General features: G+C 40.6%; 2 protein-coding genes across 4 annotated transcripts in view; one reads left to right on the top strand and one right to left on the bottom strand.

Annotated features, from left to right (window-relative positions):
* cap2 (cyclase associated actin cytoskeleton regulatory protein 2) overlaps positions 1–14,275 on the top strand; it is a 306,371-nt gene that overhangs the window by 118,787 nt on the left and 173,309 nt on the right. The gene's annotated exons all lie outside the window — the stretch shown is intronic.
* Positions 1–14,275, bottom strand: part of triqk (triple QxxK/R motif containing) — a 183,260-nt gene that overhangs the window by 34,768 nt on the left and 134,217 nt on the right. The window contains exons 1-2 of one of the 3 annotated variants that reach the window (XM_015973850.3): positions 10,366–10,522; positions 107–191 (exon numbers count right to left, since the gene is read on the bottom strand). In XM_015973850.3, coding sequence (XP_015829336.1) covers positions 107–167 — 61 coding nt within the window. In that variant the 5' untranslated portion in view covers positions 168–191; positions 10,366–10,522. Of the gene's footprint in view, positions 1–106; positions 192–10,174; positions 10,194–10,365; positions 10,523–14,275 lie in introns of those variants that run through there. The other 2 variants (XM_054745202.2, XM_054745201.2) reach the window with 2 other exon arrangements.

The following is a 14,275-nucleotide window of genomic DNA, read 5'->3' as shown; positions in this document are numbered from 1 at the left end:
TGTTTCCGATTATTGTCAACATGTCAAAAATAATATGAATGCACTGGAAATAATGCCACTGCTCAAATAAACAGTTCATCAGTGCTTGGAGGACAGAAAGACTCACCGATCTGCTTTCTGTACTGATCGACGGGTAACTTGGTCGCACCGGCATCCTTCTTTCCCATTCTGTTCCTTCGTCTGATAGAAAACTAAAAAAAAGAAAACAGCCATCTGAGCAGGACGATTTCACAGCTGCATCACTGTTGCACCTGAACATTTTGTTTCATCAAATACAAATTTGGCTCCTTTCCTGTTGCCGCACTGAAAGATAACTTGTGAAATCTGCAGGAAGAGATCAAGTAATTGCACAATCCTATATGGAGAAGAGTTGTCAGTTTTGATCAGCCAGATGGCTCATCTTTCACATACATCTGGTGCACATAACTTAATTAATTCTCACCACCTTCCATGTGTGTTGTGTTCTCAGTGTGGCTTCCTATCGGTCTCATTTAGTACAATACCTTCTCTCTTCACACCACGAGCTCTGATTGCTCTGACAGCTCAAAGGTAAAATAGAAAGAGCTAAAAGAATGTTACTTGTATCCTGCTTGTGACTCCATTTGTGTAAGAAATTATAAAATATATAAAACAGATGGATTTTATTCAAAAAGCACATGCCTTTGTAACGACTTCTGGATGTATTTGTTTCACACAACTAAAATAATCGTTATTTCTCCACAACAATATATCAAATACAGCAGAGTCCTATGATTTTTGCAGTACAACCCAAACAAATAACTGGTCTTCCAGGCTGTACTGTGAGACCTCTTCAAATGGTCCAGAACGCAGCTGCACATCTGGTCTTCAATCAGCCAAAAAGAGCACACGTCACCCCTCTGTTCATTGAGCTCCACTGGCTACCGCTAGCAGCATGCATCAAATTCAAACTGCTAACACTAGCATACAAAGTCCGAGATGGTACGGCTCCCATCTACCTGAATCCTCTTGCAAAGGCTTATGTCTCGGCCCGGCCGCTCCGGTCATCACAGGATCGTCGGCTAGCAGTGCCTACACCACGCTCAGGACAATCCAGACTCTTCTCATGCATCGTTCCACAAATGTGGAATGACCTTCCTAACACTACCAGAACAGGAGCTTCCTTTTCAGTTTTCAAGAAACTCCTGAAGACCCTGCTCTTCAGAGAGCATCTTCTAAACTAGCACCCTCCCTGCACCCGTCCCCCCTCTCTACTGTCCACTCCTTGTTCCCTCCTCTCCATGACAGATGTCAATGTTGTTGTTATTGTTGTTGTTAGCCTCAAGGGCAATATGCCGATTATCACTTGTAAGTCGCTTTGGACAAAAGCGTCTGCTAAATATATAAACATAAACAAATGTTATTAAGGAGTTTGGGACTGAGCTGAGATGAAGAGGTGTGCTGCAGGTAACCTGCGATTACACGTTTACCTTTATTTTTTAAAATATCCAGACATAGTGTGTGATTTCACAGAACAACGTTACAGTAAGTTTTGTCAGTGCTAGGGCTGGGCGATATGACGATTTTAGACCGTTGTACGATCTACACATCTGACGGTCTGTCATTTTTGAGAGAGCTTTTTATCACGATTCACAGCTCTGCTGTTGAATTTCTGCCTCTGAATGAAAAGGGAACTTACCTCCGGCGAATGACACGCCTTTGTTTGACCCTTAACCAATCAGAGTGAGTCATAGTAATATATTAGTGCCCCGCTTGTTTTCACCTGTGTGTGAACAAACATGGCTTCGGCCGCGGCTGAGAGCGACAACGAGGTTTTCGTTCCGAAGAGGATATGGAACTGGTTTGGTTTTTCACCAGACGACAAAGAGCAGCGAAACGTCATTTGCAAAGTTTGCAAGGAGAGCGTCAAGACAAGTGATGGCAACACCACAAACTTGTTTAATCACTTGAAAAGAAGGCATCCCAAACAATACAATGAGAGCCAGCTGGCAGCTAAAGCTAAAAAGCCTGCGACTGCAGCGGCAGCGGCTAGTGCTTCTTCCAGGCAGCAAACGCTAACAGAAGCACTCACAAAACTCACTCCCTACGACAGAGACAGCAGACGATGGAACAGCGTGACAGATGCAGTGACGTACCACTTGGTTAAAGATTTGTGTCCCGTGCGAACAGTAGGAGCGGGATTTAAGAACGGCTACGAGTTTTCCAGCCGCAAGTATTTTTCGAACACCGCCATTCCACGCATGTACGCTGAATGCAAAGTGAGCGTTGCAGAAAATATTCAGAATGCGCAGTTATTTGCTACCACAAGCGATCTCTGGTCCAGCCGCACATCAGAGCCGTATTTGAGCTTAACTATCCACTACATGAGCAACTGGGAGCTACATAGTATTTTGAACAAGTTAATGTTTGCACAATACGTATGCAATTGACATGTTTGCACTTTAAATATGTTTACGATTTAAATTTATGTTAAGTTACTTGAAAAATGAGAAAAACAGATTTTTGTAATTGCTTCTCTCAGGGCTTTTATCATCTCTGGTGTGAGTTTAAAATATAAGTGTGTTAGCACTGTGCTGATTATCCCTAATATGAATAAATGTTTATTTATTCAACGTTTCTCTTCTTTAATACGCAATTGAAGTTATGCTATTCATGGATAAAAAATCGTGATAAAATATTGGAAAAATCGTGATAATCTATTTTTGCCATATCGCCCAGCTCTAGTCAGTGTATGATTGAAAAAAATCGTAGGAAAATACACGACAATGCAAATGACCGATAAGCTTCATTGAAACCGAGCAAGAACAGTGCACCATTATAATATAAAACTATAGTTTTAAACTGTATAATATGAAATACTGTCTGATATTTAGGATCATATATGAAGTGACTGATTTAACTTGCATGACACGCTTATGTGAGGTATTTTTTAAAGGAAATGTTTGATTCAATAATTTATCAGCTGATTTTTTTAGTGAATTAATAAAGAATTGAGTGTTTTACTGGAGTTCAAAACTTTGATTGCTGTATTTGCGTTAGAATTAGTAAATATTTATCAAACGTTCTATCACTGTCTGTTGAATTGATAAATTACTGTTAGCATTTTTCTTGATTGCTTCTGCTCCTGCTCAGATGGTGATGATGAGAACTGAGAGGATCCCAATTTCTTCAAGCAAATCAAGGCAATCAAGGAACGCTGTAACCAACCATGCAATAAGTCGTTTTTCAGATTAAAACAATTAAAGGGGCAATATTTAAGAATGACTTATTGTGGTCAAATTTGAGTACTGCAGCCCATTTTTCTAAACAAAAAGCCTCTAGCTCACTGGCGTTCCGTGACTTTCAAGGTTGCTTCCAGTTACGGATCAGCACCATGACGAAGTTGGTTTTAGTACAAAAATACATTCCCATATCTGGTGCTAGCGCTCTTGGATTTTTTACGGTAGGGAGCACTTACTACACTTATTACAGTAATATTTCTCTGGCACTGGAGTAAATGTTGTTGTTTGCCATCTTGCTGCTAGCTTGCTGTCGTAGTTCTGAATGACTCATTAATGGTAAATGGCCTGTATTTGATATAGCGCCTTCTAGAGTCCTGGAACCCTCCAAGGCGCTTTACAACACAATCAGTCATTCACCCATTCACACACACATTCACACACTGGTGGGGATGAGCTACAATGTAGCCACAGCTGCCCTGGGGCGCACTGACAGAGGCGAGGCTGCCGAGCACTAGCGCCACCGGTCCCTCCGACCACCACCAGCAGGCAATCTGGGTTAAGTGTCTTGCCCAAGGACACAACGACAGCGACAGACTGAGCGGGTCTCGAACCTGCGACCTTTTGATTGCGAGGCGAGCACTTAACTCCTGTGCCACCGTCGCCCCACAATCATTTTACATGAATTGATTTCACATCTTTATTAACACATAGAAATCACACAGTATTGGTTTGGTTCTTTAAACAACTTTGGAGCTTTTGCCTGCCGGAGTTGAATTGCAACTGCTGCGTTAGCTCGGTGCACTCTCGCCAACCCCATGGGCTCAGATTGCAAACAAAGACTACGTCCAGCTGTAGGCTTTTTGAAAGGACAAAAACCGACAACCTCCCAGCCAACTGAGAATGACTGTTTCAGTAAAAACTTCCTCCATGACTGAGACATTAAGACATTTCTGTGGTTATTTCACTGTATGTAGGTTTCTTACACGTTGTTCCTTTAAGTGTAAATCACAAAATATGGAATTCAGAAAAATCAATTTTCATGAAAATTTAGGAAAATAAATAAAAAGCATTTAGGGTCCTAAAAGTAACATGAAGTCATCACTGGTGACTTTCATTTTATTGTATTTAATAAAGGACAACATTTAATCGTTTAGTAGTGAGTTTTGCAATTTATGTAATATAATGGTGATAAAATACTGAAATCCAAGTTTTAGATCATATTGACATGTTTTGATTTCTAATAACTACAACAAAATTTGACATACAGGTTCTACACAACACATCGAATCGTCCATCCATTTTCTGAACCCACTTATCCATGTAGGGTCGCGGGGGGGCTGGTGCCTATCTCCAGCGGTCAACGGGCAATCAGGCGGGGTACACCCTGGACAGAGAGCCAGTCCAACACAGGGCAACACAGAGACACACAGGACAAACAATCATGCGCACACACACACACACACACACACACACACACACACTCACACCTAAGGACAATTTAGACAGACCAATTAACCTAACAGTCATGTTTTTGGACTGTGGGAGGAAGCCGGAGTACCCGGAGAGAACCCACGCATGCACAGGGAGAACATGCAAACTCTGTGCAGAAAGATCCCAGGCCGGGAAGCGAAACCCAGGACCTTCTCGCTGCAAGGCAACAGCTCTAACCACTGCGCCACTGCGCAGCCCACATTGAATCTGTATTTTGTTAAAAATTAAAACAAAGAAGAGGTAAAGAAAACATGGCTCTTGTTTTAATAAATTATTTGATGTGTACTCTGGCTAAAAGGTTTAGGATTGATTCATGTAACACATTAGGGATGTGTATTGGTGAAATTCTGGCGATACAATACGTATTACGATACAGGAGAGACAATATATCACGATATATTGTGATACATTCAGTCAGACGATATTGGTGATTTTTTAGACTAAATTTATTATAGGAAAATTCAATAAAATGTCCAAACTGATACTTAACATGTTTAACCATAACAGAGGGATTTGCATTTCAATGGAAGAAACAAAACCCATTACACACTGCTGCCAACTAGTGGTCTGCGTTTGAATTGCACCACAAGAAAAGAAAATACACAAATGTTTCCATGTAAATTTTTCCAAAAATTAGATACACGACTTTTGAATATTGAAACATTTTTGCAAGAAAATGTTTCACGATATATTGCTATACCAATATTTTCGATACACAGCTTTTGAATATCGATATAATATCGCTGGGGAAAATACCACGACATATTGCCATAATCTACATTTTCTTACATCCCTATAACACATGTTTGTTTTGTGAGATATTATTTTAAAAAATATATTACAAATTCCACGATGGACTGGCTCTCTGTCCAGGGTGTACCCCGCACGATTGCCCATTGACCGCTGGAGATAGGCACCAGCCCCCTCCCCCCCCCCCCCTCCCCTACGTGGACAAAGCAGTTTCAGACAATGGATGGATGGATATATTACAAATTATGACTGAAAGGAAAAAGGTGTATGCAGGCGAGCGCATGCGGAGAACTGTGAGGTGAAAAAGAAAATGCATCTATCTTTATCCAGGAGGAGCAAGAGCAGTGGAAAGTCTGGAGGAGCAGCTGGGGAAAAGAAGACAGAGACCGAATTAGCATGTTCAAGCAGCGTGGCTGGCTGCTGCTGACTAATACCTTCTCATGGGAGACCGCTGCTGCCACCTGAATGTTACCGTACACTAAAAACATTGTTTCCAGCTACATTTCCAACTACGCAGCAGAAGAGGGGGACATGTGTGTGACTATTGTTCTCCAACAGTCGGGAACCAGAGTCAGCAAATTAAAGGATGCAAGTTAAAGTCGGGGAAAAAGAAGAAAGGGAAAATTGTCCAAATGTTTACAGTTTGACACAATAGGCTAGCTGAGGTCTGTTGTATTCTGTGGCAGACTCACAATATTATGCCTAAACTGATGAGAAAAACACATTTTGGAGTCTTTATCGTCACATGCAGTCCACTTACGCTGAGAACTCCACAAAACACTTCCGACCTGCTTTACATTTGCATCAAGTGAAAAGATGCTAAATAAATCCCCACATGAGAAAGCAAATAAAATGCAGTGAAATGATGGTAACAACTCCCTTTTCTAAATATCTGGTGCAAAAACTAAGCAGAGCAGATAATCATGAGTTTTTATTTTTAACCCTTCCACTGTCTTTATGGGTGACCCCGCGAGGAAAGTTGACCATTGAGCAGGATTGATGGTTTATCCCTTGAGGTCCACGTGGCAGGGGTGAGGACACCCATTAGGACAGTGGGAGGGTTAAAGGAAGCACAATATGCAAAACTTACATTTTGCATCATTTTATGTTTATGTAAATAAATAAACATAAACAACATGCAAAACTTACATTTTGCATCAGTTTGTGCAGCCCCATAGGTCTCTACTGCCTCTATAAACACTTTAAACGTGTAGAAAGTCCATCTGTTACTTGTCAGTGTTTGGTTTTAGGATTACGCGCCTAAAACAAGCCGTTTCAAAATGTCTTTGCTTGTGACATCACAAATGGGGAAAGTAGCATAGGAAGCCTAAAGGTTGGTTTATGCTTGACGCGTCCGCGAGGTCCGCACGGCGAAATTGTGTCATTTTAACAACCACGCCCCTCCACCGCGTCTCCGCACGGCCCAAAATTTCCGCACCGCGCACCTAGGAAATTTTCTAACCATGCGGACGGTCGGACGCGGAAAAACATGGCGGACTGGCAAGAACTAGTATGGCAGAGGTTCATAAATACAGACATTTGTATGATTCAGCTCTCAGAGATCACCGTGATCAACACGTTGGTAATAATTCTTGGAGAGAAATAGCTCGCACTGTCGAAAAAGACGAGGACGCTGTTAAAAAATGCTGGAGTGCCATGTTGTAAACAACAGTAATTTCTACTTCTACTATGGTGTAGTGTTGGATGCATGCTGTAGAGGTCCATGCTGCCCCCTACAGTTTGGGAGAATATTGGCTCACCTCAGAGACGAGCCGCATGAACCATAAACGCTGCGAGTTGTGAAGCGCGTTCCATCCGCGAGCCGCATCACCAAGCGGAAAGTGAATGCGTCACGCATAAACCAAGCTTAAGTCTCCTCCCTTTCCGGTCGGCTCATGGGTCCCCGGAAGAACAAAAAACATGAATCAACGGGGCTAAAAGAGCTATTTTCCGCTCGGGATTGCACATTTGTTGTACTGCAATTTAAATGAAAACTAATGAAGGGTGTTTCGCCTATGCCAGTCATGTACTTTACAATTTATCAACTTGTAAAAGTCCGTAATTAGCATGACTACAAATTAGAAATCGACATGCCACATGTGACATCACCACAGAATCTCCTCTCCCCTAGCATAGCTGCTACTTACCACATGACCAGATTTATGGCGGTTCTTTCCTCCTGACGGAAGGATTTGAAGTTCGCTAAACTTACAGCCATTTTCCTCTGTGTCTGGTTTGATGACGTCAGTTTCGTGAAGCGCATTTATTTTCACACAAAACCTAAAATAACGTTTCCCACATTGGAAAGTAAGCGTGTTCTTGGTATCAAAGTGCGTCTTTAAAATTCACGGACATCATATATGAAATCCGTGGCACATAAGTGGAATTAGAAAATGGCGTTTTTAGCTCCATTGATTTGCATTCATTTTCTCGTTTTTCCGGGGACCCGTGGTCTGGAAGTAGATGGGCGTGACGTAGGCTCCCTATAGGAACAGCGGCTCTACTCCAAGCCCCTTCCAGATAGCGGAGCTTCTCGGACTATAGCAGCCTAAGCAAGAGATGGGCGGGTGTGGCCAACTCCAGCTTGTTTTGTGAAAGTGACTGATCCCTTACACGACTCATGTGACTGATCCCTTACACGACTCATGTGACTGATCCCTTACACGACTCATTCAGGAAGGTACTGAAAATTTCAAGTATGAAACTGCTGAAATCGCTTCATGCGAGAGGGGTTTATTGCGAAGGACTTGTAATGCTTTTATTGACCATAGAACTAGGTCATAACATGTCCATTTTAAATTAAAATGGTTGCTATACCTAAAAAAGGAGACTCGAAATCAATGACATGCAAAAATGAGTGAATTCCATCTTTAGGCCCTAATTTTACGTAGCATTTCTTTTCATAACCATGTTGTTTTTGATTTCTGGGTCTGAGTATCCTCAGAAAATGAGAAAATAAAATGTTATGCATGTACCATGAATCTATAAATTAATATTACTTACTTACCAGAACAGAAACTAGTAAAAAAAATGATAGTTTTATGCTCTTTAAACAATGTTTGTGCACCTTTCTGTTTTTTATGCACAGGTTTCATCAAGAAAATAGGGTTACATCTTTACTAATTGAAAGGCTATGCTATACATTTATTTTAAAAAACAAATCATGGTCTAGTTCATAGTAAATCCTATAATAAAATTTAGATTCATGCAATATGAAAATTGTTGAAAGAATAATGTAATGTAAATCTTGGTTTAATCAAACACGGCTTATATTCTCTTAGCAACTTCTCACTATGTTATTGGAGCTAAGCCTGCTTCAGGCATCCCCCCATATTTACCAGATTTAACTAAGAACTACAATTTTAGCACAACAATATCAAAACCATGTCCAGGATTTTGGAAAAGTGCTTTTCGTTAGTTTTCTTGAAGCATGACTGATTCAAACTGCAAGGAAAAATGTGACACGACAGAGGAAGTGAGTTAGCCTCACTCTCAGGGAACTCTTCCTCATGAAAACGCATCAGCAGAAGAGACTAGAGTCTACTAAAGAATGGCGACGTGTAGAACGAGATGTTTTTTTTTAATCGCTTTAACTAAATCGGTAGCTGCTTTCTGCTAAACTGTGTATCTTTCTGCCTAATGACACCTGATGTGAATACAATTATGTCAGATGAAATCAAGAAACTATGATCATAACATAATAACTTCTTTTAAAGTCAGTAATTATACAAAAAGATTCAAGTACTAAAATACATTAAAGAAGTCAAATTAGAAGCCCAAATGTCCAAGAAAACCAATACAGCTCAGAAGGCTGCAAACGTGACAACAGAGCACAATAAAGCCCTTATATTATTGAAATATATGAACAAAGCTATGTTTGTCTATGGCTAAATTAATATTAGACTAGTTTATTAAGCTTTTGTCTTTGTGCGTCTAAAACAAAAACGACAGAAAGAAAGAACGAGATTGCAGGGTGGCTGGGTTCAGCTTTAGGGACAGGGTAAAGAACTCGGACATCCGGGGGGACTCGGACTAGAGCTGATGCTCCTCTGCATCGAAAGGAGCCAGGTGAGGTGGTTCGGGCATCTGGTCAGGATGCCTCCTGGATGCCTCCCTCTGAGGTGTTTTGGGCATGTCCTGCCGGTAGGAGGTCCCCGGGTCAACCCAGGACTACCTGGAGGAAATACATCTCTAGGGTTGGCCAGGAAACGCCTGGGTGTCCCAGCTGTGAAGCTGACATGGCCAGGGAGGATTGCCTGGGAGGCCCTACTTGGGATGCTGCCCCCGCGACCCGGACAAGCGTAGGAAGGTGAGGCAAGGTGAGGCATCTAAAACCAACAAGTAAAGTCACACTGACCTACTTCAAAGTTCATTTGCAGAGTTAAACAAGCAATCAGTGACCTTTATCTCACCAGTGGACTCCAGGCTGATTCAACGTTTTAAAACAAAAATGTGAGAAATCAAAAAATATAATCTAAAAAGAAAAAAGGACATATCTGTTTTGTGAACCATTTCTGATATTCTAATAAATCCAATAAAAAGCTTTTTTATTCACAAAACTGTGCTAAAGTGTCATAATGACGTCAACAATTTCAAACAAAAATAATGTTAAAGAAAGCACTGATCAGCTCCATAACTATAACCATAATGATTTCTAATAATGAATTATTTTAGAGAAATGCTAGTTTTTAGCTAGCTGGACAAACCTAATTTCGAGCTTAGAGATATTTTACCTATTCATATAAAGTAGACACGGGCATTAAGTCTTTTAAATTGACGTTTTCACATCCTTTTCCTGTACGAGATTACTTGGAAACAAAATCCTGGTTTACTGACATCAAAAATGTTTACTTCCTAGCAAAGGTGCTAATCTCTGTGTCGTTAAGGTGAAAACACGCAGCTTTCATTCAGCGAATATACTCACACCGTTCCCTTTAACCGGAAAACTTGCAATTCAGCGGAGGTATTTCTACATCACGGATAACGTGGCTTCAGTGTGAGCGCCCACAGGACCAACAAACCAACTATTTTTGTGTACTTGAGCCAAATTTCTCCAAAATGCCAACACACCACTTCTTCCTTAAAAGAATTCCTGGTTTGTAAGATGGACTTCCACTTCGTCCAATCAGAAGTGTGGTTGTGGAAACGCTGACCAATAGTGTGAAAGGGGCGGGACGCTACGCCAAAACAACAGAGATTCGTTTCTCCTGCATTCCGAATATCATTTTTAAATATTAAACTGCAGGGAAAATCAGTTTTTTTTAAATAATAAAACCCTAAATAAATTTTATTTATTCCACAATATGCGTTTTTTTATGTTTGCAGCTTCACTTCAGTGATGAAAAGTGTTTGTTTTTCTCCTAAATCTATCTAAAAGATGCAATTATAATAATAATAATAATAATACATTTTATTTAAAAGCGCCTTTCAGGACACCCGAGGTCACTTTACACAAAACACGTAATAAAATACAATAAAACAATAATAAAACCCAAAGAAAAAACAGAGAGAAACATTTCAATAAAATCAGAGGTTGTAGGCAGATTTAAACATGTGTGTTTTGAGTTTTGTTTTGAAAAGGGTAAAACTACTGTCTACGACTAATTGTCGTTAATATTATGTTACAGATCAGTATTTTTCATGCAAAATATTACATTTTTTGTCTGATAAACAATAATAGGAAATCGTACATAATACTTGTAATAGAATGGAAAACTGAAAGTAAAAGTGAAATTCAATAGAATCAATACATGACAATAATTACAAACAAACTTCTCCCCAAAGCAGTAGGCAGTATTACCTTTGGAACTGCAGTCCGACGTGGATAAGAGAATGTACTGCAGGTCTCCTTCAGAGGTGAAGTACTTTTGAATTTGAAACTTTTTAGAAAATGTAGCACAATTGAACTGCCTTAAAATGTAGTGGAGTCAAAGTAATAAGCAGACTTCAAAAATATTTATCAAGGTAAGCACAGATACTGCAAAATCATGCTTAAATGCAGCAAAGTACAAGTACTTTGCTGCTCATAATGAAATGCTGCTATTTTATATATTTTAAAAAAATGGAAATACAACGTCAGTGTGCTTCCAAAGGTCATAACACACATTGTTGGAATGCTTTGAGATGTAAGCCACTTTCCAGCTCACATGCAGCTACAGCGCCGTGATAATTACAGATTTCAATGGCCACAGTCATCGGAGAAGATCTCACTCTGTTATGTTTATTTCACTTTCATTACATTTTTTATTCTTCCCATTTTCTCTTTGTTTACTGTGTGGAATTTTATTTCCCCCCCTAATTGCATCCAGCCTGGCTGCTGCCTGGGGCTTTGTGCAGATTACGGGTAGGCTTACCACCGCTTGTAACTTATTGAAGTTTAAAATGATTTTCTGCTCTCCCATGGGCACGCCATTTGAAAGCAGCACAGCAGTAACTAATAGATGTAATCTGCCTATAATGTGCCCGAATAATGATTTACTTTACATGAAGCTGCCATTTGTGGCGAGCACTTTACCACGTGGAGAAAAAAAGTCAAGTAACATTCGCCTTCGACGAGATTTCTATTCACAGTAATGCAGGTTGGGAAACCAGAGACACTCTGGAATAATCTGAGCTTCTGATTGACTTTTAGTATTTGTTAATCCACGCGACGTACTGTAAACGCTCATAGACATATACTGTACAGGCTCAAAGGCTGCTGACAGTTAAGTTAGAACTGTTAATAAATAGCCTCAATGAGAAGCCTGAAACTATTGTCTTAATATGGCCATCAAAAGCAGCGTGAGAGCAGTTAACGCAGAGCTCAAATGTTCTCTTGTTGTACTAAATGTGTGTGATTAATTTCTCCTGTTGAGTGAAACAAACCAACACGCTGTGCCTGTCACTCTGACAGATATGTAAAGCATTAGCATCAACTGCTACGGTGAATGAGAACTGGGCTGGATGGATTTGCTCCACTGCACGGCCCATGAGCGCTGCTGAGATGCACGGAGGGCGGAGGGAATCAGGCGGACTGATGTTATAAATAAAGCTTTGATTGATTGATTGATGTTCAAAGGAAATTTGGCGTTCTGGTGAATGAAAGTTGCCCTTAACAGGATCCAAGCTCGTCGTGTAAACGATGTTTGGCAAAGTTGTTCGCCAAGCTCAAGGCATTGCTTATGAGCTGTTATTTTAAAAAATCACTACTGTCAACGTGAAATATCTTTGTAACCACCAGGGGTGTTTCTCAATGTTTCTCAATGGCGCCTGGCCTTGCGAGGCGATGTCTTGCGAGGCCAGGCGCCTTGCGTACGAGGACACGGTCCTTCCTTGGTCAAACAAAATGGTTAAATGGAACAGACTTACATCACGTGACCGCAGCTTCCACAGCGGTCACGTAATGTCACGTGACACCTTATACTTTTTAAATTGTGTATATGTTTATTAAATTAAAAATATAAGTGAGATACTACCTGCTAGCCACCGAAGCTGCAACTACTAAGCAACTAACCAACCATAGATAACTTCTTTGGATCTAAAGAAAAATAAAACATTTTAAATTAACTGACTTACTGACTTACTTTTAAACTTGAAAATTGTCTCTGAAGTAGCTGCCGGCTTCTGATCCGCTGTCTTTTTGAAAATACTACAGTGTATTCTGGGTAATTTTTGACCAAGGCTATAGGCTAAAAGACACCTCCCGTGTGTCCTTGCTCAGCTAGCTAAACGGCTAACAAACGGAGAACACGCCTCGGTAGAACATGAACAATGGAACACGTCTTGGCGGCTCCCGATGACGTATCTCCCAGGCAACCGGGGCGGGGCCAAGACATCAAGGCAAGATTCCTTGGCATTGAAAAACACCCCCAGGTGAATGGTAAATGGAGCCCTGGAACCCCCCAAGGTGCTTTATAACATACTCATTAACCCATGTTAAAAACCTCTATAACTGAATCCAGCCATATCTATTAGCAGCTATGTAAAGCTGAAGAGAAGAAGGTTGGGCGTTGGGCGCCGTTGTGCAGATGGTAAGACAAACAGTGACATTAAAAGCAGAACCACAGCTGATTGGGTACTGGGAAGGGTTTGTCTTAGTTCATCAGAATAAAATCTGATGGTGCAAGTACAGCCAGTGTTTTCACAATGTACGTTAGGTCCTAAAAGGTTAAATCCCATTTTTTAAGTATAGCCAAGAAAAAACAAGAAGTTTGTTGCATCTTTGATCTAAAATAAAATAAGGTTGAAAATATATCAGAAACCCTTCATTTCCCTGAACTACAGACCTTTTTCCACATCTGAAAACTTTGAGCACATTCAGAGCTACACAGCTGATCAACATTAGCAAAGACTAAAATGGTGACATTTGGAGACATTGACTCATAGCACATAGTTATTTTCAAGATCTGACCAAAACGATTGGAACGCCACCATTTTTCCAGATAAATTTGGTCAACCCCCAGACGTTTAAAGGAAACCTGGACAATATTCTTCAAGGACAGCTAGGCTTTTAATTTGTGTTGTGCTTCTGTCTTCTTTCAATCCGTCTTCTAACCCTTTTACACATCAGTTTCCTCTTCGGCAGTTCCACTGACTTTAATTGCCAGACATTAAAAAGAACACAGCCAAAGACGAAGAATCCCCTCGGGGCTACTGGCGGGATAAATGGCAGCGCTGCCCGCCGTCGCCTCCTCCCACATGCATGAACGAAAGATGTGTCAACATAATACCGAGCATCATCATGGGGACTGATTAACTGTCTGACTGCCTCGGCCTTAAATAGCAGAATCGTCTTCAACATTTTCATGTTTCAGAAGCACTTTAATTATAAACAATAAACCAGAAGCGTCCATGTT

Source organism: Nothobranchius furzeri, chromosome 19 (genome assembly GCF_043380555.1).
Source record: "Nothobranchius furzeri strain GRZ-AD chromosome 19, NfurGRZ-RIMD1, whole genome shotgun sequence".
Lineage (NCBI taxonomy): Eukaryota > Metazoa > Chordata > Actinopteri > Cyprinodontiformes > Nothobranchiidae > Nothobranchius > Nothobranchius furzeri.
This window is presented reverse-complemented; position numbering and strand designations above follow the sequence as displayed.